This window comes from Phlebotomus papatasi, chromosome 2 (genome assembly GCF_024763615.1).
Source record: "Phlebotomus papatasi isolate M1 chromosome 2, Ppap_2.1, whole genome shotgun sequence".
In the NCBI taxonomy this organism is placed as follows: Eukaryota; Metazoa; Arthropoda; class Insecta; order Diptera; family Psychodidae; genus Phlebotomus; species Phlebotomus papatasi.
In genome coordinates, this window is record NC_077223.1 from 101177825 (window position 1) to 101205416 (window position 27592).

A 27592-nucleotide genomic window follows, 5' to 3' on the forward strand; every position below is an offset into this window, starting at 1 on the left:
CATAAATTAGAATACCATCAAAATAAAACATAAATCAACAGCAACTCTACATGTTATATCGAGTTAGATATCTCAATATTAAATTACAGGTTTTAGGAGTAAATTTCTTGGAATAAATGAAATGCTACCCCAAACTTAAACTTTCCCATTTAATTGTGAAATATCGTGAAAATTTTCTTTACAACAACTTATACTAATAATGGCATTGTGGCCACAAAAGGATTAGGAAGAGAAAGCCAAAAGTGGCACAATTTTATTTTACCCAGATTCAGCCATTTTCAAACATAAAACTCTCACGCAAACTTATATGGAATAGGAATTTGATTTGTTCCACTTTCAAGATATTCACTTGAAGTCTCTTTTTCTTTTGTTGCTCACTTGAGAAAATTCTAGTTTAATCCAGGAATATAATCCAAACTACTTTGACTCATTGAAACTGAGACTATTTATCACAATTACGCGTGGATTGAAACCAAAGATTAACTGGGAGACACCAAAACACAAAATTAACAAAAAAAAAGCTGGATGAGAAAAGAAGTACGACAAATTGATTAAGAAGTCGACGCCCAACTGAAGACGATTTTACGGATTTTATCAGTGCAAACTCGAGGGTTTTCTTATCGAAAACGATATTTTTTGCCACTGGTATTCCCTCTAAGTTGATTTTTCAATTTTATTGCATACAGTGGGAGGAATGAATGTAGAGACTTTTGCATTAATTCGGTGGTAACACTATCGATCAACCTCTCACTTCTTGAACAATGAATAAAACACCAATACATAAGACACAATGACTTAAAATTGCAATGGGTCTTGGAAAAGCTATTGAGTTTTATAAATTTAATGAAAACCCGGGTAGGTGTCTATGCTAAAATATAAAAAAAACAATCAATTTTCTTAGATTGATAAATCGGATAAATCTCAATATTCCATAAATTAAGTTAAAAATTTTAGCTATGCAGAACAAAAATACTTCAACAATTAAGATTTAAAAGAACAATCGTATTAAGCGGAGACACTTGGACTGTGCCATAAAAACTATCAATCACAATTCCTTTTTCCGTCACCAAAAACTTCTTTCATTTTGACTCTTTGCAAAAAAGTGACTAAGCTACTTTTTTTGAGCAAAAATACAAGAATCATCCACTAGCCCGTCAATTGTCTTTCATATATTTTTATAGTAATTAAATTATAGCATACTTATTATGTCTTTGCTAAATAATCGATTGATATACAAACGGATTTTTACTGTTCACGAGTTTTCATTTTCTTCTTAATTGAGAAAAAGAAGTATTAGAGCAGTTGCACTGCTGTGCAACTGAATGTTTTTCACATATTATAGCACATTTATGTCTCTGCTAACTCTTCGATCAATATCCATATAGAATTTTACTTTCATTTGTGTATCTTTACTACTTTATTCTTGGGGAAAAGAAATACAAAAGCCGAATGTTAACATTGTTGCAACTTACTGTCTTGCATGGAATATTATGGAACATTTTTATGGCACAACTGACTTACAAATAATTTTATAGCACATTTGAATCTCTACTAATTTTTCGATCAATATACATATAGATTGTTACTTTTTTTCCGTATCTATTCTATGTTCTTCTTTTGGGCAAGAAATGCAGGAACCCAATGGTTCTGGTGCAATTTATTATCTTGCATCGATTTTTATAGCACATTTATTGTGGCTTGGCTAACTATACGATTGATAATCATACAGTACCAATGGGGTTTTTCTTAATAGAGGGAAAAACCTTCACAACAGTTCGACTCTAGCGTAACTGATAGTTTTATATCAATTTTTATAGCACATTTTTGTCTTGGATAATTCTCCTTCTTTGTTTTTTTTTCTTGGAAAAATTGAATGCAAAAACCGAATGTTGCTAGTGCAACTAACTGTTGTTTTGTACATCAATTTTTATGGCACATTTATTGTGCCATAAAAATTATTGTGCCATTGTGTTCAGAATAAGACTGCAAAAAGAGCACTGGTGTTAAAAGGAGTCAGTCTTGTCCCGATTATGGAAAAAGGAGCATAGATTCTCTGAGTGCTGGGCTCTAAGACGAAAATATATCATCGGTGACATAGTCTATGTTAGTGTTCTATGTCGAATTTTATGGCACAATTTTTGTAATTGGGCTAACCATCTAATAATAATTTTTTCTCGTTTATTTACTTATTTTCTAATATGAAATAGAAATAGAAGAAATGGCACCGCTGTCAAGATTTCTCTTGTCTCAATTTTTATGGCACATTTTTTGTGTCTCAGCTGATTATACAATTAATAAGTAAACCGATTTTGTGCAACTTCCGTGATTTTCACGTATTATTTTTATTCAAGATCTCTGCATTTGAGATCAAAAAGACAATAAAAAGAAAAGAATGAACGTAATTGAGAAATTTGGAAAAAGATAAAAATTTGTGAAAAGAGCTAAAGTTTTAAATAAACTATGTGTTTCTTCTCTTACATCTATAGAAGAAGTCTTTCCAAGAACTTTTTTATTGAAATCCAACTTATAGAACTTGAACCTCTCAACTTTGGAAAAACAAATAAATAAAAAATAATAGTATTATAAATTGTCATCCTTGAATAAGAAAATCGTTCTTTAAAGTAAAAGGTCAAGCTTCAAATTCAATTAATAAGGACAATTGAAAATTTGCAATAAATGCAATAATTAAGATTTTTCAATGCTACAATAAATTCGAATGTGTTCAAATTTTGAGCAATTATTGCAGTATTTTTTCTTAAGTTACAATAAAAATCAATGTGTCCAACTGTTTGACAGTCATTGCAAAATCATAATTTTTTTTTTTAAATAATTTTTACTAATCTCAATAATTAGTTTTCAAACAATTTCCCTTTAATACTCAAATTAGATGTTTCATTTATGGTGTTCTTGAAACTATGTCATCGACTGTGTTACCCCATTGAGTCAGTAAAATGTTAGCCAACATTGCGATTAATTTTATCACGAGCTCAATTTTTCTCTCCATCCCTTTGCCTCCCACTTCAGCAATGTTGACAATTCTCCATCAATTTGTTCCACAATTCACCTCAACATCACGAAACAACCACAAATACCGTCAAACATTAGCTTTCATATCTAATGATGAAAAACACGAGCCTTTTTTGATTAAATATCGAAGAAAATATTGGAAGTGAAAAGCGCGATATGGTCTTTCATCGTCTCTCGGCGAAATGCTCGATTTTTTTGCGATAAGATTCCTCAGGTAACCATGGTTATATTAGCAATAACAATATACTCCAATATAATTGTATATTTTTGGCCGTTTATATAGTGTAATGTTTGTGTTTGAAACCAACGTAGAGGAAAAAATTAAAAAAAAAAGAATTCCGTGTGACCAACGCAAATTGATACAGTAAGCAATTTAGAAGAAAAATCATGCGATAAAAGCCACAAATGAAGCATATTCTGAAGCACACAAAAGCCAATTTCACAATATTTCTTCTTTCAATAGAAAAAATTATTCATTTGAAAATCTCAATGTGGCACTTTTAAATCAAGAATTTTTTTTTCATGTGTCTTGCAGAAAAAACTCAATTTCATATCCAATAGAACAATTTTTATTGCCAATTGTGCATGCATTGTCAAAAAAATATACAAGCATAATTTTGGTCTATTTTACAAGCAAGGCGAGTAATGAGATTCATACATCTTTTTTTTCTGGAGAAGTAATTCACAGAGAGTAAAAGACATTTTCTTCCTCAAGATCATGAATTTTTCATTTAGTCAAGTGGATGCGAAATGTTTCAGCGAAAATTGCCAATAAAAATTTACTCTAAATGCGGTAATAAATAACCTTCAAATACAATTCGTTTGGTTTTTCTGCAATTTGAAATTTCCTGTAAGTTATTTATGGTCAATGGAATAAATACAAATAAACCCTGGACAGTTTGTACTTGTCTTTCATTGCGCAACACGAAATATTGATATTAGATCTAACACTGAATATTAATTAAAATGCGTTGTTGGAGTGTCTGATTAACCGATGAGATAAATTGAAAAAAAAATACTTTTCTTTATTCTTGAATATCTATTTTTAGAAAGACTGAAATGGGAATAGAGGTATTTTACTTTGAAACCGAAGAATCAATATAAAATTATTTAAAAGTATGAATTAATTCTGACTACAAACTGACAGATGGCATTATGACAGCTTTATTTAAATCGGGCAATACTTTTCTAATGTCATCGTGGAGCGCCTACATCGCTATCAATAGGCTTAAAATGACATTATACAGGGTGCATTAATTGAACTGCAACTTTTGAAAAATCATCCTTGGAATGAATAATAGCCCTGTGTTAATCCATGAACCCATCCCTCACTGCCCGAAAATGAGATTCTGGCATGTGAGCCCATTCAGGATGAAGGGCTGCCTTCAGCGGATTGACACTCTGGTATTTTTTAGTCATGGCATTGACCAAAAAAATGCACTTTTTGGAGAAGTCAAGAGAATTTGCATTCGCTGATCGTGTGGGCCAACGTCTGCTCGAAATCAACAACGAAACGTTGTTTTTTAGCCAATCCTCTTTGACTAACGATTTCAGTAATGTTCTACAGTAGACTCTCTCACAATCGGGCATATGGGGCAAAATGTCATCAAAATTATCGATAGATTTGGGCGTTAAAGTCATTGAAAATTCCACAAAAAAGCGCTAAATTATAAAGAATTATGATAAAATAAAAAGAACCATAGCGAATTTCAGAAAATTTGCTTCATAATTAAACGTGAAAATTGTGAAGACATTCTTTCGCCTGACTGAAAATGAGTCGATTGAGCGAGAATATACTGTATAGGTAGGGTATCTGACGGATTATAGTGGATTCAGATCTTTCGGTTTTCGTCAGGGATAGCTTCTTTTCCACAATTAAAAACTCAATTTTTTCTCTAAAGCAGAGGTGTGCAAGAACCGGTAAAAACCGAATAAACGTCAAAATAAGTTCGTTCTGGTAGCGTTGTGACCATTGACGTACATGCTTCATTTGACGTTTATTCGGTTTCAACGGTCCTTGAACGCCTCTGCTCTAAAGCTTTCGACCCTGACCAAGGGAACCCTTAAGCCCAAAATAGACACAAGGATCGGCTAAGAGATCAGTCTGAAAAATGAGGATTGCTCTCGATACACACACGGATCAGCCCATAATTTGGAGGATCAGGCTGATCTTCTAAATTCATGAAGTCCAGTGAAATTACGGGGATTCAGCGACATCAGCGCCAGTGTTGAAAATAAAAAGCTTCACTTTGGGTGCTTTTCTAAATGTCAATTGGGTGAAAAAACATGGAGGGTAATGGTACGAAATATCGTAAAATCTCAAAATGAATTAAGATTGGAGTAAAGTTTGTTTGTTAGTTTATTTTGTAATCTTAAGAATTGCCAGTTCGTATTGGGAAGATTTTTTTTTGAATATTATCCCTAAAAAAAAAACGTTTCTTGAACGACAAATTTTATTGAAAACTCGATAAAATCTTCACATAACCAGCTGTTTTTCTTTTTTAGGAAATTCTCTTTGATCAATTTTTGGGTCGATTTAGAAAGGTTTAATCAATTGTACAAAAACGTTGTTATAGATCTGATTGAATGGTTTTTCTTAAAAAACATTGCATTTTCTTGAAAATAATACACCAAAAGGAATATTTTTATGCCGAAAATAGGCACAGGCTGATCTTCGAGAATACTCAGCTCGAAAAATTTAGCGGTAAAAGATCAGCCCAAACTATCATACACTGAGGATTTAGAATCAAGAATTAGCGTTTTTTGCGTAAATTTCGATTAAATGTGCTCACTTTGAATGATGAAATACTTCTTAAGTGCAATATCATTGAAATTTTTGTACTTTGACCTTCCCATTACTCCAAACGTCATGCATTTTAAGATTTTGCGACATTGTATACCATTCTCCATGTTTTGTCATCCAAATGACATTTCGAAAAGTACCCAAAAACACCCAAAGTGAAGCTTTTCATTTTCAACACTGGCGCTGATGGCGCCTAATCCTCTTAAGTTCACTTAGACCTCATGAATTTAGAAGATCAGCCTGATCCTCCAAATTTTGGGCTGATCTGTGTCTATTTTGGGCTTTATGGCATACACATTAGTAGAATTTTTTTTAAAAAACTGCCTTTTTAAAGAAAATTTCCCCTATCCTTATAGGCAGAAACGTCAGAATTTTTTTTAAAAAAAAGGAATTTTTAAAAAAAAAAATTCTGCTAGTGTGTAGACGCCAGATTAAAAAGGCTTTAGACTTAGCTCGTATAAATCGACATAAATTCTATTATAATCCGATTTTGATTATCGTAGATGCGGGAGACTTTGAATTTAGGGAGTCATTTTGCACCAGTGTTTTTCGTAAACTTTTGTAAGGATGATCTTTAGACCATCCTTAAGTGTCCTAATGCTCACTGGACCAACCTTAAGTTCTAGAATTAAAGCAAAGCTTGTGAAAATCAGTGGTTCAAAGTCACAAAGTGGTTCGAATATCTGTTAAACTTTTTGATTTTATCTTCAATGAGTAAATAATAGTTTTTTTTTGTTTAAGAAAAAGGGATTTAAAGTACCTTGAATCCTTTAAAACTTCCTTTCAAAAGGAAAATAACAAGTTTTCGGTTCCAAACATATTTTATAAGTTAAAATTATTTGTTAAGATAAGGACATATTCACCTAAAATTCTCTAAATAAAACATTTCTAAAAAATGAGCTTTCTTGATGGATATTCCTATGAGTTTTAAAACCCAATTTAAATAAACAAATTTTATTTGAAGGCATTGACAGTATATAAAAGTTAAGTTGTAGTTAGTTTAGGTTTTCTAGGCTATAAAAACTAATTAATACTCGGTTTTCTCTTCTAAAATACAAATTTTATGCTGACTATCTAAAAATTTCTTTAAAAGGTTTCTCTAAAAGTGTAATACAGGAGTCCTTTTCTCAAAAGTCATAAAACTTAATATCTTTAAAATCGAATTTCGAATCATAAAACTCTTTTAAGTCTGTTTACTTTAATTTTCCCGCCAATTCACAGAACATCGAGTCATAAAATACAATCTCGAGTTCCACTGGATATTTTTGCAATGAAGGATATTTTTTTATTGCAAATTTTAAAAGGTTACCAATTGTCATAAACATTTCTTTTCATTTAGCGTCCAAAAAAGTAAAATTTGATATCTTTTTCTCTCTGTGAACAATTCACGCAAAGCTTTCAAAGTCTGACCTGTTGAAAAACTCCATCACCTTCGGGGGAAATTGGATGAAAAAAATACCAAAGCTTTAAAACACATTTTCAGGGAATCTCTCTGAAATTTTCCCTAATGAGATTCTCTAAAATTAAGAAAATTCCTGAGTTTTATTGGCTCTCTTGAATTTTCATTTGAAAAATTCTGCAGTAACTTAGGAATTTTCTGCGTTAGAACAAGTAAAAGCAGGGCATCAGTGACGTTATGGAGATTTATCACCTTCACCGAACACGCCCTTCTACAATATTCTCAATGACCTGGGATGGAAAGGAAGTGGCGGAAAAGCTGAAGAGATTAGAGGTTACAATTGAGTAACACTTACCTGGCACTCACGATACTGATGGTTGTTGGTGATTTGGAGTTGAGCAAGGGTGCATCTGGATGCCCCGAGCTCCCAATCGCCTGCCCAATAGCCCGCTTCACGGACTCAAGCACCGACTGAGCCCCCGAAGTTGGCTCCGTCGTGGCATTGTAAACGGACCTGGGTCCATTCTCCAGTGACACATAACCCCCCTCAGATTGGGGCATCTTTTTCTATCACAACACCCAATCAATTTTTACACGAAATCGCCCACGGAGAATTGGCATTTTGGATGATTGACCAAATTTTCATAAAAAAGAACATAAAAAAAAGAAATAAAGAAAAATTATAAGAATAACTTATATTTTTTCTATTTATCAAAAAACAAAAGAAAAAATAATTTCAGAGAAAAGGAACAAACAAATCCCAACACCATTTCGGATGAACTTTGCAATGTCCTAACTCTTTATCAATTTATTTTTTTCCAAAAAGTCTGAAGTAGAGGATTTTAGGTCACGCCTATTTTGAAAGGTAATGCTGTTAATTAAAATAAACCTTTTTATAATTCTCATACTTTTAGAGAGAATTTCTGCCGAAGCAAACAGCTGGATTAATTTCGTTTATGATTGGGTTAATTAGTGTCTCACTCGCCACACCCTTACAAATAAGCCACGCCCCTCGACAAAATTCACAAACTAAACACTGTCTAGTGCCTTGCTAAATTAAATCAAAATAGCCAAACCCCTTAATAAAACCAACAAACATTTTTCCTTAACACTTTTAGTAAATCTTCGAGTTCAGAATAGAAGAATTGATACAAGTGGGCGTGGCTTCTGAAATAGCGGAGTAACACAAACATTTTTTTCACTCAATTTAAAATAACTTGCCAGGGACTTTTAAGAGTTTAATGGAATATCTTTTAATTTAAACAACCAGGCTCCCGGGTAGCTAGTTTTTTCTCTAAAGAGATATAGGACTTTAAGTTCGGAACAGAAAAATTGATACAAGTGGGCGTGGCTTCTGAAATATCGGAGTAACACAAATTTTTTTTCACCAAGTTTAAAAAAACTTGCCAGGGACTTTTAAGAGTTTAATGGAATATGTTTTAATTTAAACAACCAGGCTCTCGGGGAGGTAGTTTTTTTCTCTAAATAGGTATAGGACTTTAAGCCCTGCCCTCTACGGAATTTGTATGAGTAAAACCAGAGAAAGAGTATTTTAACCGTTTGGTTCTGGAATAGATTAGTCACTAACGCTAAGACGGCAGTGGACGCAAATACCATGCTGGATTTTTCTCCAAAAAATCTCGTTTCAAATAAATAAACTTTTCATTAGATAGATAGATATATAAATATCTTCATCAAAAATGCTTTCGAAGTACATAGTTTCGTTTTAACCCATTCAGTCAATGTACCAGAAATACTTGAGATAGAATGTTCATATTTTGGGATTAGTTTCCTACAAATTAATAGATGAATTTTTTGAAAATAATTTTTTTTATCTATTTTATGGGGGCGCGGGGAGCCCCTGTCAAACACACGTCTTAACGGTCGCTGAATTAAAATTCTGTGCCTTAATTCATTACAAACTCTATTGATTTAGATAGAGTAACTATCCAATAAAACAAATTGACAACTAGAATTCAAATCAGGAAAGAGGATGAAGGCCAATTTTAACAAATTTGACGGGATGTCGAATTTTCCGTTCGCCGTTTTGAGCAAAATGCATGACCCTCCGCGAAGTAAGAAAACAATAATAAAATGTATTTTCATCTCTGTCGGACCATTTTTCCCAAGTAATTGAAGAACTAAAGTTACTAAAAATCCATTCCTGAAAGCAATTCGGATAAAAGTTGCCCAGAAATAAATCATCTAAAATCACTCAATTTGCGTATAATGTATAATACCATGGTAAGGAATAAGTGAATGAGATCCAGTATAGTTTTTAGTGTCCGCCGTCGTCTTAGCGTTGGAGACCAACCTCCAGAGCAAAACGGTGGAAAAACTCTATCTCAGGTTAAACAGTAATAAAAACAGATATTTTCTAACTTTATTCAACTGTACCTTAAAAAGGGGCGTGGCCTAAAATTATTGATAAGCAAACTTTTCCCATGTGGTTTAATTATATCTTTTCCAAAAAAATTAATCTTTCAAAAATCGTGGACATTGTAAAGCAATCCCTGAATTTCTTCTGTGGAATTCTTACAAAATAAACACTTCAGGACAGAACTGATAAATAATACAAAGTAGCAATAAATTATGATAAAAACAAAAAATGAAAAAAATAAATTTAAAAAATGGTTTTTGATAATGAAATATCTTCATAGCAATCCCTAAATGTGATCGTATATTCTTATGAAATATTAATTTCAATAATTTTTAGTTAGGAATATTTATTTTTTGTTTTTTTTTTTATAATTAATATTTCTATTAAATAATTTTTGTTTTTTTTAATTATTATTTATGTGACTTTTTAGATATGTTTTGTTGTGTTTAAATAAGTGTTTTTTATGTGGTTTAAGTAATTAAATTCTAAACCAATTGTGTCTAAAACAATTTTAAACTAAAACAAAATATTTTTAGAAAATAAAAGAAAATACTTTTCTTCCACAAAAAACATAGAAATTAATGTACGAAGATTGCGTGAAATGTGAGTGAAATGTTACGAATCAGCAAACTAATTTATCCAAAAATTCTCTACTAAAAAAATCTATATGCAGTAATTAAAAAACATTTCTTCACTGAACAATTACACAACAATAAAGCCATAAAAGTTGAAATAATATTTACAAGAGAAAAGTGAATTTCTTCCTCTTTTCTCAGACAAACATTCTCTAAAGTCTCAAGAACAAACACACAAGAGCTAAAGAGAAAAAAACCAAAAATGGAAAACTCTCAAATACTATGTACAGAAAGAAAATGGTAATATATAATGAATTTAATAAGATGGAAATTTTCCTCAATTTTCTTGCTTTTCTCCTCTCTCTATCTTTTGTTATCTCAACTATATAATTTACTATGATATCTCTTTTCTCTATAGATATATATTGACCAGACAACAATCAAAAAGTACCAATATAGAAATGTTAATAATCTCAAGTAATATTTCCACAAGAGAACACTCAAAATACAGCCACATTTGTGATAGAGGCACAAATAACACACATCCAAATCTAATAAGAATGTACACAGGAAACATTATATTATTTTTGGGATGGGAAAAAGTGGGTGGTGGTGGTGTGGAAAATGGTGTAAAATCGATATTTTTTCATTAAAGACAGCCCACGACTCTCCGGAAGCCCCATATCGAATTTGGCGCGAAACACAAACCATCAAATCACACGTATCGGCAACGCAAAAAATTAACCATATACTATAGATATATTTTTATTATAGTCAGAAGTACAAAAAAAAACGACATGAGAAAAATCTGTCCGATAAGGGTGGAAAATACAGACGGAAAAACCATAAAGAAGATGACACAAGTTCTTTTTTAACTTTCTTCCCTTAATGACATTTTTCATCGCAGATCATCGTAAGACTTGAAAACAAGTCACGACCTCTTCCAAATGGTACATCTTACCAGGAGGATAGAAGGACGGTCACAAAGTTCGCAAGGTGGAGAATTGAGAAACTCAATGCAGAAATACCAAAACTTTTTAACTTTCTCCCAAAGATGCTCTCTAACCAGAAATTATCCCCAAAAAAGTTTTCAATAAAATATGGTAAAAACATAATTTTATAAATTTATTCATATGGCCCTATGGGGGCTAAGAAATTGAGATTTCAGAAGTATTTGCTACACCGTGTTTAGGGGTGACAAAGTGACCTAGACTTTGCGGAATACTCAAATTCGAGACTTCTATGCTACGTCGAAGCATCAAGCTTTAACACATTCAAGGCAATTTAACCAGTTCATCTCTGCTGTGGTATCGCTGCACTATCGGTTTATAGTCTGTTGAAACGATATACGAAGTTTCGGAGATTTAAAAAAGTTTTAAGTGATAACCTGAACTTGCCCTAATCGCCCTAATGGCCTCTACACACTAGAGAAAATTATGTCCATATTGAAGAGTTTTAACGTCTCTACACTGTAGATAAATTTATGTCAATATTGAAGATTATCTCCTGCACGAGCGTAGGGAATTTGCTTCAATATGGACATAAATAGCTCTAGTGTGTAGAGGCCATAATGCCCTAAGCGCGTCTGTCCACCGCGCACAGAGATGTCCTTTTCGCGCCATTCTCCAAAAAAGAAGAAGCGACTCACTGTGGCACGAGTTTCGTGAATTATCTATAGGGTCGGAGGAACGCCTGTTCGACAGGGAACCCCTATTCACACTTTTGTTAAAATGTTGAAAATTATTAATTGTATCTAGTAAAATGTAAGTTACTATAACGTTTTTCTGTAATATACTTTTTATTACAAACAGAGATGTTCAAAATTCATATCCCAAATGGTACGGAGTAGGGTGTCAATAGGTGCTGACACGAGTTCTTAAAATGTCAATAGACGTTCCTTTCACCCTACTCCCTCTCAAGTATCTTTAAAAATCGTTGAATCCATTGAATCCAATGATTAATCCTCAAGTCTGACGAGATCATTACAATCTTTTAATCCTATATTTTGGCTAATCCTTAGGTATGTCATAGGCATAAACCAAAATATGAGTTAAATCACGGTTATCTCGCATTGAACGCAATAAGTCAGGTTAAAATAAGAAGTGCTGAAACGCAATAAATTGCTGAATTAGAAGATAACACGAGATACACCGTGATAAATCTAATTGCGATGAATTTGGATTAAATTTTTAATTGCGACTTCCCGAGCATATTTTTAGCACAAAGCATGGACTTTGTAAAGCAAAATTCTTACATTAGATGCTCATATCAATCCTCATTAATTAATATGATAAAAATGCTATTGATCTGTTCTCATCTCAAACTTACGCATAAACTTCTCAGGTTTAAAAATTTATTCATAAAAAATATTTGTGCGTATTTCATTATGCCCAGTGCACAAAATACGTTTCGTTTTGTAATTCCTAGATTTAGAGTTCATTCACTCTCATTGAAATGCTAAAAACATGTAAAATATTAAATACATGTTATTATGCGTAAGGCGTAATGCCTAATGCCCAAAGCACAATAAGTTTTGTTTTCTAAACATGTTTTCTGAACTGCCTATAAGAGAGAGCGAGATGACTAGATTTAGATCTCATTCACTCTCACTGAAATGTCAAAAACATGTTTGCAAATAAACTTTTGTTTTGTAAACATATTTTTGACATTTCAATCTGAGTGAAGAAAAGAGAGATCTAGTCATCTCCCTCGCTCTCATAGGAAATTTTGAAAACAGGTTCACTAACAAGAGTTATTGTGCGCTAGGCATAATGCCTAAGACACAATAACCAATAACTTTTGTTTTGTAAACATGTTTTTGATATTGCAATTAAGGTAAATGAAATCTAGATCTAGTCATCTCGCTCACTTCTACAGATAATTTTGAAAACATGGAAATATATAAACATGTTTTCAAAATTTCCTGTGAGCAAGGTGACTAGACTTATATTTCATTCTGTCCCTTTTAAATACCAAAAAATATATTTACAAAAGAAAAGCTACTTTGCCCTGGTCATTATGCCCAGTGCACAATAACTTTTGTTTTATCAATACTTTTTTAGTTTTCAAGTTGTCAATGAGAGTGAATGAAATCTCGATAGTTATCTCTGTCACTCTCATAGAGAAATTTGAAAACATGTTTAAAAATAAAAATTATCGTACTTTGGGCATAATGACCAGCGCACAATAAGTTTTGTTTGTAAACATGTTTTCAAAATTTCCCATGAAAATGAGCGAGATGACTAGATTTAGATCTCACTCACTCTCATTGAAATGTCAAAAACATGTTAACAAAACAAAAAATAGTGTGCGTTGGGAATTATACGTCACGCACAATAAATTCTCAATTTGCAAAATGTATCTGATATTTTAGTAAACATCAAATCTACTCATTTCGCGCACTCTTATAAAAGTAATGTGCCCAACGCACAATAACTTTTGTTTGTAAACATGTTTTTAAAATTGCCTATGTGAGTGAGCGAGATGACTAGGTCGAGATTTCATTCACTCTCATTGAAATGTCAAAAACATGTTTACAAAACAAAAGTTATTGTGCGCTAGGCATAATTCTACAAACATGTTTACAAAACAAAAGCTATTGTGTGTAGCTCATAAGCCATTTTCTGCTCAAAAGGTCTCTTTGAATGCAATGAACAAGAAAATTATTAGAACTTCAAAAGTTTCAGAGTGTCTGTTCTTGAACTTTTAACAATGGGACTTTTCTATATAATTCCTTTTTGCCACAAAAATGCCCAATGATAGCAATAAATTTCATTTAAAACCTCCCCTTTTCATATAATAAATTTTCCACACAAAATTCTTCATTGTATTTTGAGGCCGTTTATTGATTAGTATCTTCAACATATTTTCAAGTTCTTCAGTGTGGTTAGTGAATTCTTTTGCTTGGCCATGCTCTTGAAAATTTGCCTGAGTGCCGAATCGATGAATTATTTGGACTATTTTTTAAATTTTCGACCACAAAATTGTGGTGCATTTTGTCGCAAGATAAAAAGAAAATTGTACTATTTTTTAAGGTGAAAGTACTACGTGAGTACAGTTTGAGAATCTCTGTTAAATTGAAACTGGAATCATAAAATCGAGAGAGAAAAGAGACCTATCTCAATATTTACAATGTAGATTGGGGAGACTCTATCTCAATTTGCCACCCACACGAGTAGATTTTATTTTTAACACTAATTGAATTTTTCTCAGCACAAGTTAATATCTGTGTCGCACTTTATCCAATTTAAAGAGACAAGAATACACAAATAGGAGCAAAACAAGGCAAAAGAGGAAATTCATCATTCATAAAACATTTCTCCGCACAACTAAAGGGTTTCTTATTGAGTCACATCCTCTCTGGCCAAATTCTGAATATTTTAACATCTAATGATAAAATTCTCTTGATTTTCAGCTTGAGTTGTTTGGTGTACAATCTTTTGCGTCTTCAGTTTGAAAAATTTTCCCATTCAACACAAACACGTATGCCAAAGACAATCGTGTCGTTACCAGTAAAATCAAGCTGATATTTTGCAGATTAAACTGGATTGATACAAAAATATCCAGATGCAGTAGTTCACTAACACTATTTGGATCTTTCTCCATGTCTCAAGTCTAAAGTTTATCGAGCTGCTTAGTAAGTCATTTAAAGATTTATTTTCTCCAATTAGAGTTCTCTAATTCGCTTGAAAGGAAAGAAAAGAAAGAGAAGTAAGTTGGAAAGTTTAACCAATATCACAATGTAAAACTTATTGTCAAATCAAAATAATACAAACTTTTACCGATTTTAGCGTAATTCATACTTTTGGAATAGATATTGAAATCATTTACAAAGAGGCGCTTTCTGGTCAGTATTAGCTTTGAAACATTCTTAAACTTATTTAAAGTAAAATCAAATTTATATTTCCCTTGAATTCCGAAAAATTAAAAAATAATCGTCGTAAACTTTCACTGGAAATGAATTTACTATGATTATCTTGTGCATTGAGAGTAGCACGATTATCGTTTACGACAATTAAGACGCTAAGATCAAGATGGGACTATCGCATAGGGTAAGATGGGGTAATTTCAGGGGGGGGGGAACAAGTATATCCAGAGAGTGAACCATAAGTGGCAGATTGCCAAGATCACGCTGATCGGCATCCAAAGTGAACCGTAAGGGGCAGACCTGTTTACCCCCTGGAAAATTCGGATTTATGCCTATTTTGGAATCTTGGGATTTTCTCACTGCTTCAGATAGTCAAAGAGAAAAAGAGAACTACGAAGAAGTACAAGACTTTACATTTAAGAGTACTTCTTCGTTGCTTCTCCCTTTTGCAATCTAAAACTGTTAGGAAATCTCAAAGGTCCAAATTAGACATTGTTCCAAATTACCCCATCTTACCCTATACGTTGAAAATTTTACTTTCAGATGAAAGTTGATTTTACTATAATTTTCCAACTAAAAATCAACTTGAATATGTTACATAGCTTTTACTGAATCAAATAATTTAATAATAAAATAATATTTTCAATTTCAGTTACAACAACCTGAACAAACTTATTTTGACGTTTATTTGGTTTCAAACGGTTCTTGCACACCCCTGCTCTAAGGAGAAAACGGTAGGAGGAATAAACATGCGGTTTTTGGTTAAGTTCATGTATCGTCCGGATGCGGGAGGTCACTGTTGTTAAATCTAGGCCCTCAGTCGCGTTCTGACAAAATAATAACTTCTCAATTTTAATTACTGCACGATCATAGCTCTAATGGCTATGAGTCTGGATTAAATTTTAGTAAATCCAATCTGATAGTCTGACCAGTCCTAATATTCAAAACCGGTTTACTAACAATGTAAACAAAAAGCTTTGTGGTACCGTAAGTACGGGTGACTTTGACAGGAGGGGGTCACGTATGCTTTTCTTTAATTCTAGTGTTTAAGACCGGTTCTCACCGATCAGACATGAAAGATTGGATCGGTAAAGATCATCCTTAAGTTCTAGAAGTAAAGAAAACCTTGCGAACAGGAAAGTGGCAAAGTCACCCGTACTTACTGTATTCAGCAAGTAATAGAAATGTATCTCAAAAGCGATTAGGGTAAAGTGATATAATTTGGAATTAGTGTTACAAGTTGGACAATACGCCGGTACAAGTTGGACATGGCTTTTTTCTTGATAAATACAGTACAAAATTTAATTTAAGCACAAGGAACCAAATTATAAAACTAAAGCATTAAAAATATAAAAATAAAAATGAAGTACTAAATTTATCAAGACAAAAAGCCCTGTCCAAATTGTACCATTGTCCAAATTGTACCACTTGCGGTACTAGAATTTCCGAGTAAGATTTTTAGAAAACACCAAAATAAAAATAAAAGCCAAAATGATAACAATTATGCATATTGACCATTATCCAAGTTATTAGAGCCAAAGTTCACAGAATTCGAAAACGCTGAATCGTTTTAATGAATTGAAACAAAACCTTAAAAGTACTGTGACTTTCCAGAAAAAATCAAAATTTCCGGCTTAGAGCTAATAGGCTTTTTATCATATAAACTAATTTAGAAAACATGAACATTATTCAACGAATTAAAATTGTACTTGATTCGTTCTAAAGGTTGGTTATCACCCCTAAAGCGGTCATCAGACTGGAGGTTTAACCCAGTTCCCGTAAGTCTCAAAATCCTAAAAAGCGTGCAATTTAATTGCTTTTTGAGAGCCTAATAGGTTATTTCTCTTTAATAATCCAATCCTAAGTTAAATTTTCCCAAAAATCATGATTGATAAGAAATTAGAACAGATAAACCATTTGCCTAAGCCTTAGGTCTGAAGCCCGTATAAAGCGGTCTTCAGAGGTTTAGCCCAGTTCCTTAAAGGCTCAAAATTTTAAATAAAAATCATTTTAATTGGTTCTTCAGAATTAAATAGATCATTTGCCCTTAATGATCCAATCCTAATTCATGATTTTCCTAAAAACCTGACTGATAAGAAATTAGAGAAGTTGAGGTACATGACTAAGACCTTGAGGTACATGATTAAGCAAAAGTAACAATGTATTATCCTACCTCAATTTTGTACATATACCATTTTTTTCTCATTTATTACAAATATGTATTCCAATTAATTCTTTTGTGTTCCTACGTCAAAAATGTGTTTGCCAGTGTAATGGCTTGGGAAAGAAGATTAATTGCCTCGAATGATAACCACCCACGAGCTTAAGATAGAACCCAAGATGTCTCTCGGAAATGCTTTGGAGCTAATCTTCTGTGCAGAATTGAATTAAATGTCATGTCATTTGGGTTGATTTTGATGCTACGTCTTTGGACACACCATCAACAACTGTTAATGTTCTCCTCATTGGATTATTATTGTCCCCAAGTGGCTCGAGAGAAAGACAAAGTGGCGCAATAAATATTATTCCTCATGTAAATTGCGTAGAACGAAAAAAATAACAATTTATCCAGACACTGCTGACCCATCTCTAAATCCTCCAACAAACCCATCCAAGATTAATGTCCAAATATCTCTAAATTGACTCATGCTGAGCAACTAAAAATCACAGGTGAGTGCGAAATAGTGACGCAATCGACTCAACTTTCTGCATTTACCAAATACTCGCGAAATAGCCAAACCTCGAGGCACCACAGAAAAAAAAATCGATCAATTTCACAATTTTTCATAGGTTTTCAAAAGCACGTTTTACTGATTTTTTTATCTCTCTTTTCGTTGGATTTTACGGTTGGAATTTATCTTTTGACGTCTAGACGCTCTTTTGGGGCGTGTTACAGCATTAAAACACAGAGAAAAACATACAATTTTCCCACAAGTGTCGGGGATACTTTATGTTTTCAAAAGTGGCTTTTAGAGTTAAGTCTCCAACCCTTTTGTCAGTTTAATTCGCAATTTGTCGACATCCCATTAATTTGTGGCACATTAACAGCAAGTGTTCTACTTAGAAAAGGACAACCTAACAGAAAAATGCTTGGTTTTATTGCTTGCTGGACCAGCCCTATATAATCAGGCGATTTATGGATGTGTCTCATCATGGAAAAACGTATAATCAAGAATAGCAATATAGTTCAACATTTCTCATTTTAAGACGTTGGGGACATTTAAAAGAGAGACATAATTCTGGTTAATAATAATAATAAGGTTTCGGTTATAGCCCTATATACACAAAGGATTAAATTTCAAATGTCTTATTAACAAATAACAAAGGGTTACCATATGAATTGCACTTATTCTAATTAAATAAGTTATGAATTTCCGAACTTAATTTAATTTTTAAGTCACATAACGTGATTTTTATTGGTTTAATAAGTTTAAAAAATAATTAAAATGATATAATTTATCTGTGAAATTTGCAGACTTGAGCTTTACAGTTGATACCAGTAATTAAGTTCGTATTATGTTTTACCGTAGTGTCACATATAAGATTAATATTAATATTAAGAAAAGCCTGAGAGAGAGGTATATAGTATGCAAAATTTCATGTGGAAAATCACGTAGGGGAGACCGGGGAGGTTTGGGACACTTTTTCATGTTTTGACTTTGAGACACTATTAACTAACCACGATAGTGTATTACAATTTTATGCGGTCTATAGGATACTTATGAGTATTGACTTTATAAAAAGTACTTGATAGAACTTGGAAAACAACTCAGTTTTCTTTGGAGAAAATAAAACATTTAACTTGACGCTTTGTCCCAAACCTCCCCGATGTGGGGCAGTATGGGACGCAAAAGGGGATGTTTGGGACGCATTTTTTCTCGCATAATTTGTATTACTGGAACACGTTAATTAATTTTAAATAACAGATTAAAAATATTTCTGATAGAATAAAAATGTTTCATCTTTTATTTACACTTAGAAATTAATATCAATTTTATTTGTACAGTAGAGTCATTTATTGTCAATCAATTATTTAAAGTATTTTCTTCTTATTTTCCATCTACCTTTCTTTTCTTTTTTTATTCTAAATATTGCAATTATGATTATCAAATTCCTCAGGCGAATAGATTTTCTTGCAACTCTTAGTTTTGAACCCATTGATGGATTCCTGTTTGATTTTACGACAACTGCATTGTACCTGTTTTCTCATTATTCCTCTGAATTATATCTCACCTTGCCTTTTCTGGAGAACTTGTTCGAGAAATTTTCGAAAAAAATAGTTTTTAACTAGATTGGGCAAAGATCGAATATCCTCCGAGAAGGAATTATTGATTCCCAAGACATTGATGGTTTAATTGTCCCTGTAGTTAGAGAAATCTGCTCCACTGATAAACTTTGCACAAGAGGGAGATTTCCAGTAGAAACTGGGCATTACTCTTCATTTTGACAATAAAAAATTGCATACCACCTACAATCTTGTCGAAAATCAATGTCCCATTCATCCCCTTTCAAGTGTCCCAAACATCCCCATGTGTAGTTTTGGTATTTAAAACCTTTATGTAAAAAACAAGAGCGTATAATCTCTGAAACTTTTATAAAAATATGTTCCCAGATTACACTGCTACCTAATGAGATAAAAAGGTTTTGATTATATATCGCTGATATAAAATACAAAGTGGAAAATTGAGACGTCAAAATATACGATTTTTATCATTTTTTTTAAAAAAAATTTATGGAATTAAAACAATAAAACTGAGGATATCCATTATTTTAGTCAAGATACATCTTAATATTGCCTACGATACAGTAATGGTTAAATCCCATTTATTTCAAAAATTAATTGAAAAAATCGCCTTGTCCCACACTACTCCTGTCCCAAACCTCCCCTATGTTAGAAAGAGTACACTCTATTGGAGTAATACGATGAGTAAGATATTACTGTTCGTATTAATTGCTTTCTGAATCGTATTACAGGCAATTCGAGCAATTTTCCATGCGTTCCAACTGTGATTCGGTCAGTTTTCGAGAGAAACGCGAGAGAGAGGCATCATAAAATACTTGCTATCTTTTTTTGCCATACTCGCAGTTCAGAAAGTATTAATCTTAATATTGATCTTATATGTGACATGGTCATTAGTCTACTGTGCCACAATATTTCTACGAAATTTTGCAATTAGGTTGCTCAAAATTCATTACAATAGTGTAAAATAAATTTTAAAAAAACAAATAATGACAAATAATTGTGATATAGGACTTTTTGATAACCCTAAACACTCACAATTAGGCTCAAGTGTCTGAGCTAACGAAAACATTTATTTAGAATTTTCTAGTTTTCTTGAAAACGGCAAAGTTGGACAGAACAATAGAAATCACTAAAGGTCTAATAAAATAAGAAAAAAATAGCAGAGTTCTTCTATGAGATTATCGTGCTTACGGTTTTTGGTATGTGTGCCTTGGCTAATATTTTTTCGGTTTTAAGAGACAATAAATATGAGGAAAAATTGAAGAAAATTCCCACAATAAAAGAAAATAATAATGAATAAATTTACTATTTGTTTCTGGAAAGTAAATCGCAAAATCAAAAAATTAGGAATATCATTTTTTTTTTCATTTTCCTATTGTACCACTCTATCCCCACCAAAACCATGTTTTTTTTTTGTTTTTCTCAACATTGGCCCAGGAATTTTCAATTATTTTCTGATATGTTTTAGAAATAGTCATCCGTACATTTCGTCCATACAATCCTATAACCACAATGGCCAAAAAAATCTCTATTTTGATTTTTTTAAGATCAAATCATAACCACTCTGGAAGACTCATTTTTCAACAGATTTACTTAATTTTGGAATTTTTTTAACGGTCTTGAAATTTTCAATTCGGCTACATCAGTCTTAAAACTAAACTTACCAAGACCTGGTCAAATTAACCGGTTTAAAAACTTTTTAAAATTAACACATATTTAAACGGTACAATCTCGCTATTAAACTTTATGTTCAAATTTTCAAATGTTCAAATTTTATTTTTTATTCTCTTTTACAAGAAAAATTTGTTGAGTATCCTGCCCTACCGAAGTCTGTCATTTGACCGAGCGCGTTAAGAAAAACGGTTAAAAACGGTCGGTAATTTTAATGTTAATCGGTAATGAATCGGTAAAGTACTGGTAATTGATTCAGTTTTCTTGGATATTTTTTTTATTTGATCTTATGGTTTTCCCCAAGCTAGACGTCAAATGGTAGGAGATACTGACTTCCAATCTTCAGTGACCCTTCACCCATAAGCGAACATTATTTCGGATAGACTTTCTTCCTTTTTTCCTTAACAAATTAGCGTAAATTTCAAGTATACACTTAGAAGTATTTCTGTAAGTCGTTGGGACTTTAAGTGCATCTTTTTACTGAAAAAAAACGTTACCGTTTCGGATTTACACCTTTTACAAATTCTTTTTATTCATAATGAAGAGGTCATAAAATGGCTCTCAATTTTTTATTTTAAAAAAATAAAAAAATTCTTTAGAGTTCTGAAGAATACTATGTATTGAATTCCATTCTAAGTAGGTACAACTACAATACAGTCAATAAATCTATGAATAATTCATTTAGATTTCCACTGAAGCACGAAGAAGAAAAAACCTTGGAGAAATACAGCAAAATAATGTCACAATTTAATTGATATTTTGACGCACAATCGTGAGAAATATTCAATTCAATTGAGATCAATTTAATCCAGTTACTAATATTTTAAGCGTCTAAATAAAAACACAGAATCTGACCCATACATTCAATCAAATTGCAGATGAATCATTAATGAGCGATTTCCAGAAACGCAAAAGAAAAGCATTAGCACCCAGCGAGAAATTTTTCTCAGAACTCATTCAGTGTAATTGGCCAGTTGAAATGAATTTTCCATGGGAAGATAAACAAAGAAAGGGATTGAGAAAAGCTTAAGGGAGCATTTTTCAGGATTTCTCTGCTCATCTTAGCAGAAATTCCCATGGAATCCTTTATAAGAAGTCTCTGATTATACAGATAAAGTTGCAAAAAAAAATGATGATTTTAGCTCGAAAAAAAAAGCACTCAAGCAAAAGAAGCTTAAAAGTCCTCAGACGAGTTCACCAGGAACTTTTCTTCGAGTTTTATTATTTTAAATTAGGATGATAAGGCAAAATTTGAATAAAACCTCTGAATAATTTTCGGATTAATTGCTCCAAATTAGATAAATTATTTTTAAAAGAAAAGGTTATAATGAAAAGTAAAAGTTTTTCTCCGAAAACTCTAAAAATTATGCAACAAAGCTAAACTATCTCTTATTATATATATATATTTTTTAAATAATTAAACATTTTTTCCTAACCTCAAATTTGTTTAACATTTTAATAGCTCAAGTTTGAAAAGTATTTTGATCGCTAAAAAATGTATAAGTTAAAAATAAGATCGTTTTATCGCTAAACTTTCGAAATAAGCTTTCTTGTAAGACTCTTAGCGATTTTAAAAGCTTTAATTAATACAAAACCGTCCAATAGTTTATGTTTATTTCAACCTAACCTCTTTTTTCTTTGGCAATTGATAATACAGAAATTAACATGAATTTCCAATAAGCCTATAGAACGTCTCAGCAAATATTAGCATTGGGAAATCTTAGTTTATTCCAGAAACTTATAAATCCACAAAACCACAGCATAAAAAAATTACATACATTAGCTTGAACTTAGATAAATATTTGAAGAAATAATCTATCGTCTCAAAATCCTTACCAAATGGCATGAATTCATTGTATTCAAATCAGAACAAACCCAATTTAAAAGTAATCATATTTTATGTCGTGGAACTGGGATATTGGAAGGCAAAACCGAATCAATGACCTGTTACATAATATAAATTTTGATGTTATGCATTGTTAGCTTCTAAGCTGGATAACTCCACAATATTCTTCATGTCTGTCGTGAAGAGACATTTTGTCAAAGACATTTTAGGATCAAGCTTTATCCTACACTCAGAAAAGGGCAGTTCTAACTTTGTATGGGATTTGCAAAAATACAGCTCTTGTCTGTAAGAATATTTTAAGAGCCGAATCAACCTAAACATGTCGTGCTTTGAATTAAGAGCTGTGCTCTAAAACATATCAACTAAGAGCTGGCGTATCTTGAGCGAAATATCATCTCACTAGAAAATTTCCAGTGGCTTTCAGTGCTGTCAAATGGCAGACAAAATAATTTACAGTGCAATTAATTCGTAAAGTGGTGATTGTTTTCGCGAGTTTTATTAATAAAATTATAGTGAAAATTGTGGGGGAAGCCTTTACGAGTAGTGAAGTGTCTTGTGGTTCAAAAAAATACAGTGCCGACAAGAATTATGTGAAAATTAGGTGAATTATTGATCGAAAAATACAAAAATATTTTTTTCTGAAAAACAAAACATTGTGACTCACAAGCTCACTCGAGCCTCTGGAGTGTTGTGCAACAGTGATTTTTTATTTAAAAATGTTATATAGTGAAAAATTTAAAAGATTTTTGCGAGATGATTCCGGTGAAAAAAAATTGTAAACATGTCGGGCATCTCGCTCATCGATAGTCGGATGGAAAAAAATCTTCCTAAATGTGAGTTTTGATTTAGACAAAAAGGGATGAATTTCGTTTAGATTTTAGTAAAAAAAATTAGGGAATGTGAAATACAATAGATTAAAAATGTATACAGTGATACTTCAATAAAAAAACGTGAAATTCAATTGCGTTTATTATTTGTGAGTGTACGTCAATATTGTTGCGATACAGCAAAGAAAATCTGATACAGGAATCAAAGCTCGTTATGCTTTGCTCCAAGATCTGCTCGGTGCTTAAAATTCCTTCAGAGACATTTTTTTTAATCTTTGAAAATTCAAACACTGTACGTTCTTGAGCCAAAGCATGTTTTAAAAAAAAATGCTTTCGTTCAAGTAAAATAGTCTTTAACCCAAGACACAAATGCCCGTTCTTATTTCAAGAGCTAAATTAAGAGCTGTTTCTACAGAGCTCTTTTCTGAGTGTATTATGTGAATTATTATGTCATAAATTATTTTACAGAGTTATGCTACATAGTATTTTCTTTTACACCAGGTTGTTTATTAAAGCCCTCAGGATGATTAAGATATGATTGAAAAGTAAATATTTTCTAATCATCCCAAATTATTTATTTATTCTTTGCTTTATAAATGAATATTTAATTGAAAATCAATATATTGAGAGACAGATATTAATGACTAGACGTCCCTATAAATAAGTATACTGAAAATAAGAACAATTTCAGAAAAAAAATATTGGAAGAAAACCCTTCAATTCCAAGGCTCTTGAAGCTAGGCAATTGCGAATTTCGGAACAAGATAGGTATTTGGTTTTCTAAAACCGATTAAATGTTCTAAAAAACGTTCATATTTGTTTTTTTATGAATCTGTGTAACATGAAATAGCATTGAAGAGTTATAGTCTTCAGATCAAAAATTTAGCCATATGGGTTAGTTCATCTAATTACTTATGAGGGCAAATTTACCAAGATTTTGTGGCTTAGAATTGGATATTAAGGGCAAATCTAGAATTTCAGAACCTTCGGAAACTGAGATAAAGCTTCAGTCCAAAACTCATATTAAAACAATTTATCATTTGTTCATTTGAAAGTTAATTTGTATCATTAGAGTTAACATGTCTTCTTTTTAGTATACACCAGAAAGTACTCAAAGAAATCTTTGTTCTAAAAATCAGAAGTAGTTTATGATGGTATAACATGAATATCTCTTGACAAAAAGTTCCTTAATGCCCTAGACAGACTTACGGCTTAAGCCGAGAGACGGCTTAACGTAATTTATAATAAAATTAATTATTATACTATAGTCCAATCAGTTTCCGACTAACTAAGTTGTTTTTCGGCTAGAGCTGACAGACGGATTAGTCAGAAACCAAAGGAAATTTAATCTATTCATTATTTTGATTATAATTAAGTTAAGCCGTCTCTTGGCTTAAGTCGTAAGTGTGTCTAGGGCATAACACTCCAAATATTTTTAGTACCTAGAGTTTTTTCCTTGAATGGTCTAAAACGATCTGTAACTTGACCATTTATTGTCATAAAATCCAGAATTAAGATGAAAAAGAAACATTTCGTATTTCAATGGATAAGGAAACAGATTTTGTTTTAGTGCTAAAATCATGATGTTATTCCAATCAAAAAATAAAAGGGAAAACCTTTTTCCTGAAGATTTTTTCAGTACATGACTGATGTTATGTACTAGTCAAAGCCAAGCCTAAGCTATTCGAAAATCAAGAGGAAGTCTAAAATGAATGTTCACATATTAGCCACTTTAGCGCTTAATTTATCCGTTCATATCAAACTTTTAATATTTTCGAAACTTCAATCATTAACAAGAGTTCGCAAACGTTTGCTGTAAAAAGCAAATTTTGTGGCATTTTAGGATGAAATTCACGTTTGAATTTCAGTTTCATTTAAATAAATGTGGTTTTCACTCATTTATTCACTTTTGTGCAAACAGCCGTTGAAATTTTCGAAATTTCAAAGGGTTTATAGGTATATAGGTTGTCTCTGACATCTCTGACAAAAACAAAAAAAAACATTTTTTGGCTTATAGAAAGTTATTTTGTCCTCTAAGTAGTCGGAAATTTTGGTCTTTATTTTTGGGACACCGGTGTCCCCTTTCGTCCTTAAAGGGATAAATCTGAACAGGACAGGGCTCTCAAATCTTCACGTAACTTGACGTAAGGATTATCCTCAGACGTTTTTTTCTATTTCCCTCTGTCGCATATTCCCTACCGTCTCTACCCCTTAAAAACTATGTATTACTGCTCGAACTCAAAGAGAGATCAGCCCCCCAATTCCGATGGCCGTCACGAAATTTATCCAGATTTTTCGGGAAGGTGGTTGTGTGTGTGAAGCCGCTTCAGCTCATATTTTGTGCACTTTTGAGCAAATTATTCACATTTAAACACAGAAACACTCTTTATGAGATGAAAATTATTGTAATTTGATTTACTAAAACATTAAATTCGAGAAAAACTAGAGAAAAATCCGTGAAATTCAACGCTTGTTCAATGAGGCTGTCATTTCTCAATCTTGCCATTGCTCTCGCTCGCACTCTCTCGTTTACTCTTTAATTGCGGGATATTTTCAAAATCATTTCCGTTACATAGCCGGCTTCATCAAATCACTCAAATTTTAATTTCTTTGTTACAAGTGTGGTCCAAGCCAACAAAATAATTTTTTTAAATGATTTTTCCATATGAATTTATTAATGCCTTGGGCATTTAATAAACAACTTCGTTATGAACTATAATACCTAAAGTTTTTTTCTAAAACACAGTGCAATAAAATGAAATCCTTTCTTGTGGGGGATGCAAGTGGATGAGTACTTTTGTTTTTCTTTTGGTGTTTCATGAACATGTTCTCCCAAGACATTTATGGAGGAATATCACGTCAAATTTCTGAGATATCTTTAGGTAAAAATTCTCAAGAAATTAATAAACTTGCTTGTTTAAACTCGTATTTATCTCAATAATTGTACATTACAGAACGTTGGTGTCCAGAATCCAGAAATGATTTTTGCAGGAGAATTCAAGGAAAAATTCCCTAGAACAAACTAATTTCCTATCATTTAATTTTTCTTGTAATTTTCTCGATTTTTCTCATAAATCCTTGAATATTCTTCAAACTTATAAATAAGATAGGACAACTTGTGTCCTTCGCGAAAATATTTCCTTGAAGAAAGAGCTGAGGCCACTGAATATCATAGGATGGGAAGGAAGAGATAATGTTAACATCATCGTAAAACATGAACACAATAATCTATTAAAATATGAATATTATGTCTTTGGATTATAAATCTTTTCTTCCTAGAGATTTCGGTGCCCTGCGCAGCGTACCTTCTTCATTGGTCGAAAATGTCAGGTCTCTGGGGATTTGTCTTTCTTGGGGCCAAAGGGATGTCTTCATTGGGTACATGCGGTACATGGGTCCTGAATCACACACTCCACGAACAATTTTACGGCGATATTTTACTTTTTACAAATAAGTTACTTAATGAGTTAAGCAAAACTTAGTTAGTAGCCAAGAAAGATTTTTATTTCATTTTGTTTAACTTGTGTAGTAACTAGTAATCTTATTTGTAAAAAGTAAAATATCGCTGTAAAATTGTTCGTGGAGTGTGTGTTTCAGGACCCATGTACCCAATGAAGTCATCCCTTTGGCCCCCAAGAAAGACAAAATCCCAGAAACCTGACATTTTCGACCCGTGAAGAAGGTCCGCAGGGAACCGAAAAAGCTCTGAGAAGAAATGTTTTTTTTTATTCTGGGCTGAAATGTTCCATTCAACGACCATCAGGTTATTGTTGTTAATAAATTGTTACACCGGTCCCTTACCCTTAAGTTCTCCGTGTTTATGATCTTCAGAGAACTTAGCTCTTTTTTCGAGAATATTTTCGTGAAAAAGACAAGTAGTCTTGCGCAATCCTTTTCGGGGATTCGAAGGATATTCAGGGATTTATGAAGAAAATGAAGAAAATTATAGAAAAA

The 27592-nt window shown here is 32.3% G+C and overlaps 2 protein-coding genes across 12 annotated transcripts in view; one reads left to right on the forward strand and one right to left on the reverse strand.

Moving 5' to 3' along the window:
* LOC129800431 (protein NDRG3) overlaps positions 1–27592 on the reverse strand; it is a 67403-nt gene that overhangs the window by 35814 nt on the left and 3997 nt on the right. For 7 of the 11 annotated variants that reach the window (XM_055844786.1, XM_055844785.1, XM_055844790.1 and 4 more), the window contains exon 2: positions 7585–7796. The exons of 2 other annotated variants lie outside the window; for them this stretch is intronic. In XM_055844786.1, coding sequence (XP_055700761.1) covers positions 7585–7790 — 206 coding nt within the window. In that variant the 5' untranslated portion in view covers positions 7791–7796. Of the gene's footprint in view, positions 1–262; positions 5806–7584; positions 7797–27592 lie in introns of those variants that run through there. 2 more of the 11 variants (XM_055844792.1, XM_055844796.1) reach the window with 1 other exon arrangement.
* Positions 14874–27592, forward strand: part of LOC129800445 (putative gamma-glutamylcyclotransferase CG2811) — a 107669-nt gene continuing 94950 nt past the window's right edge. Inside the window, exon 1 of the mRNA XM_055844810.1 lies at positions 14874–14877. The gene's annotated coding sequence lies outside the window, so the exon portion shown is untranslated. The remainder of the gene's footprint in view (positions 14878–27592) is intronic.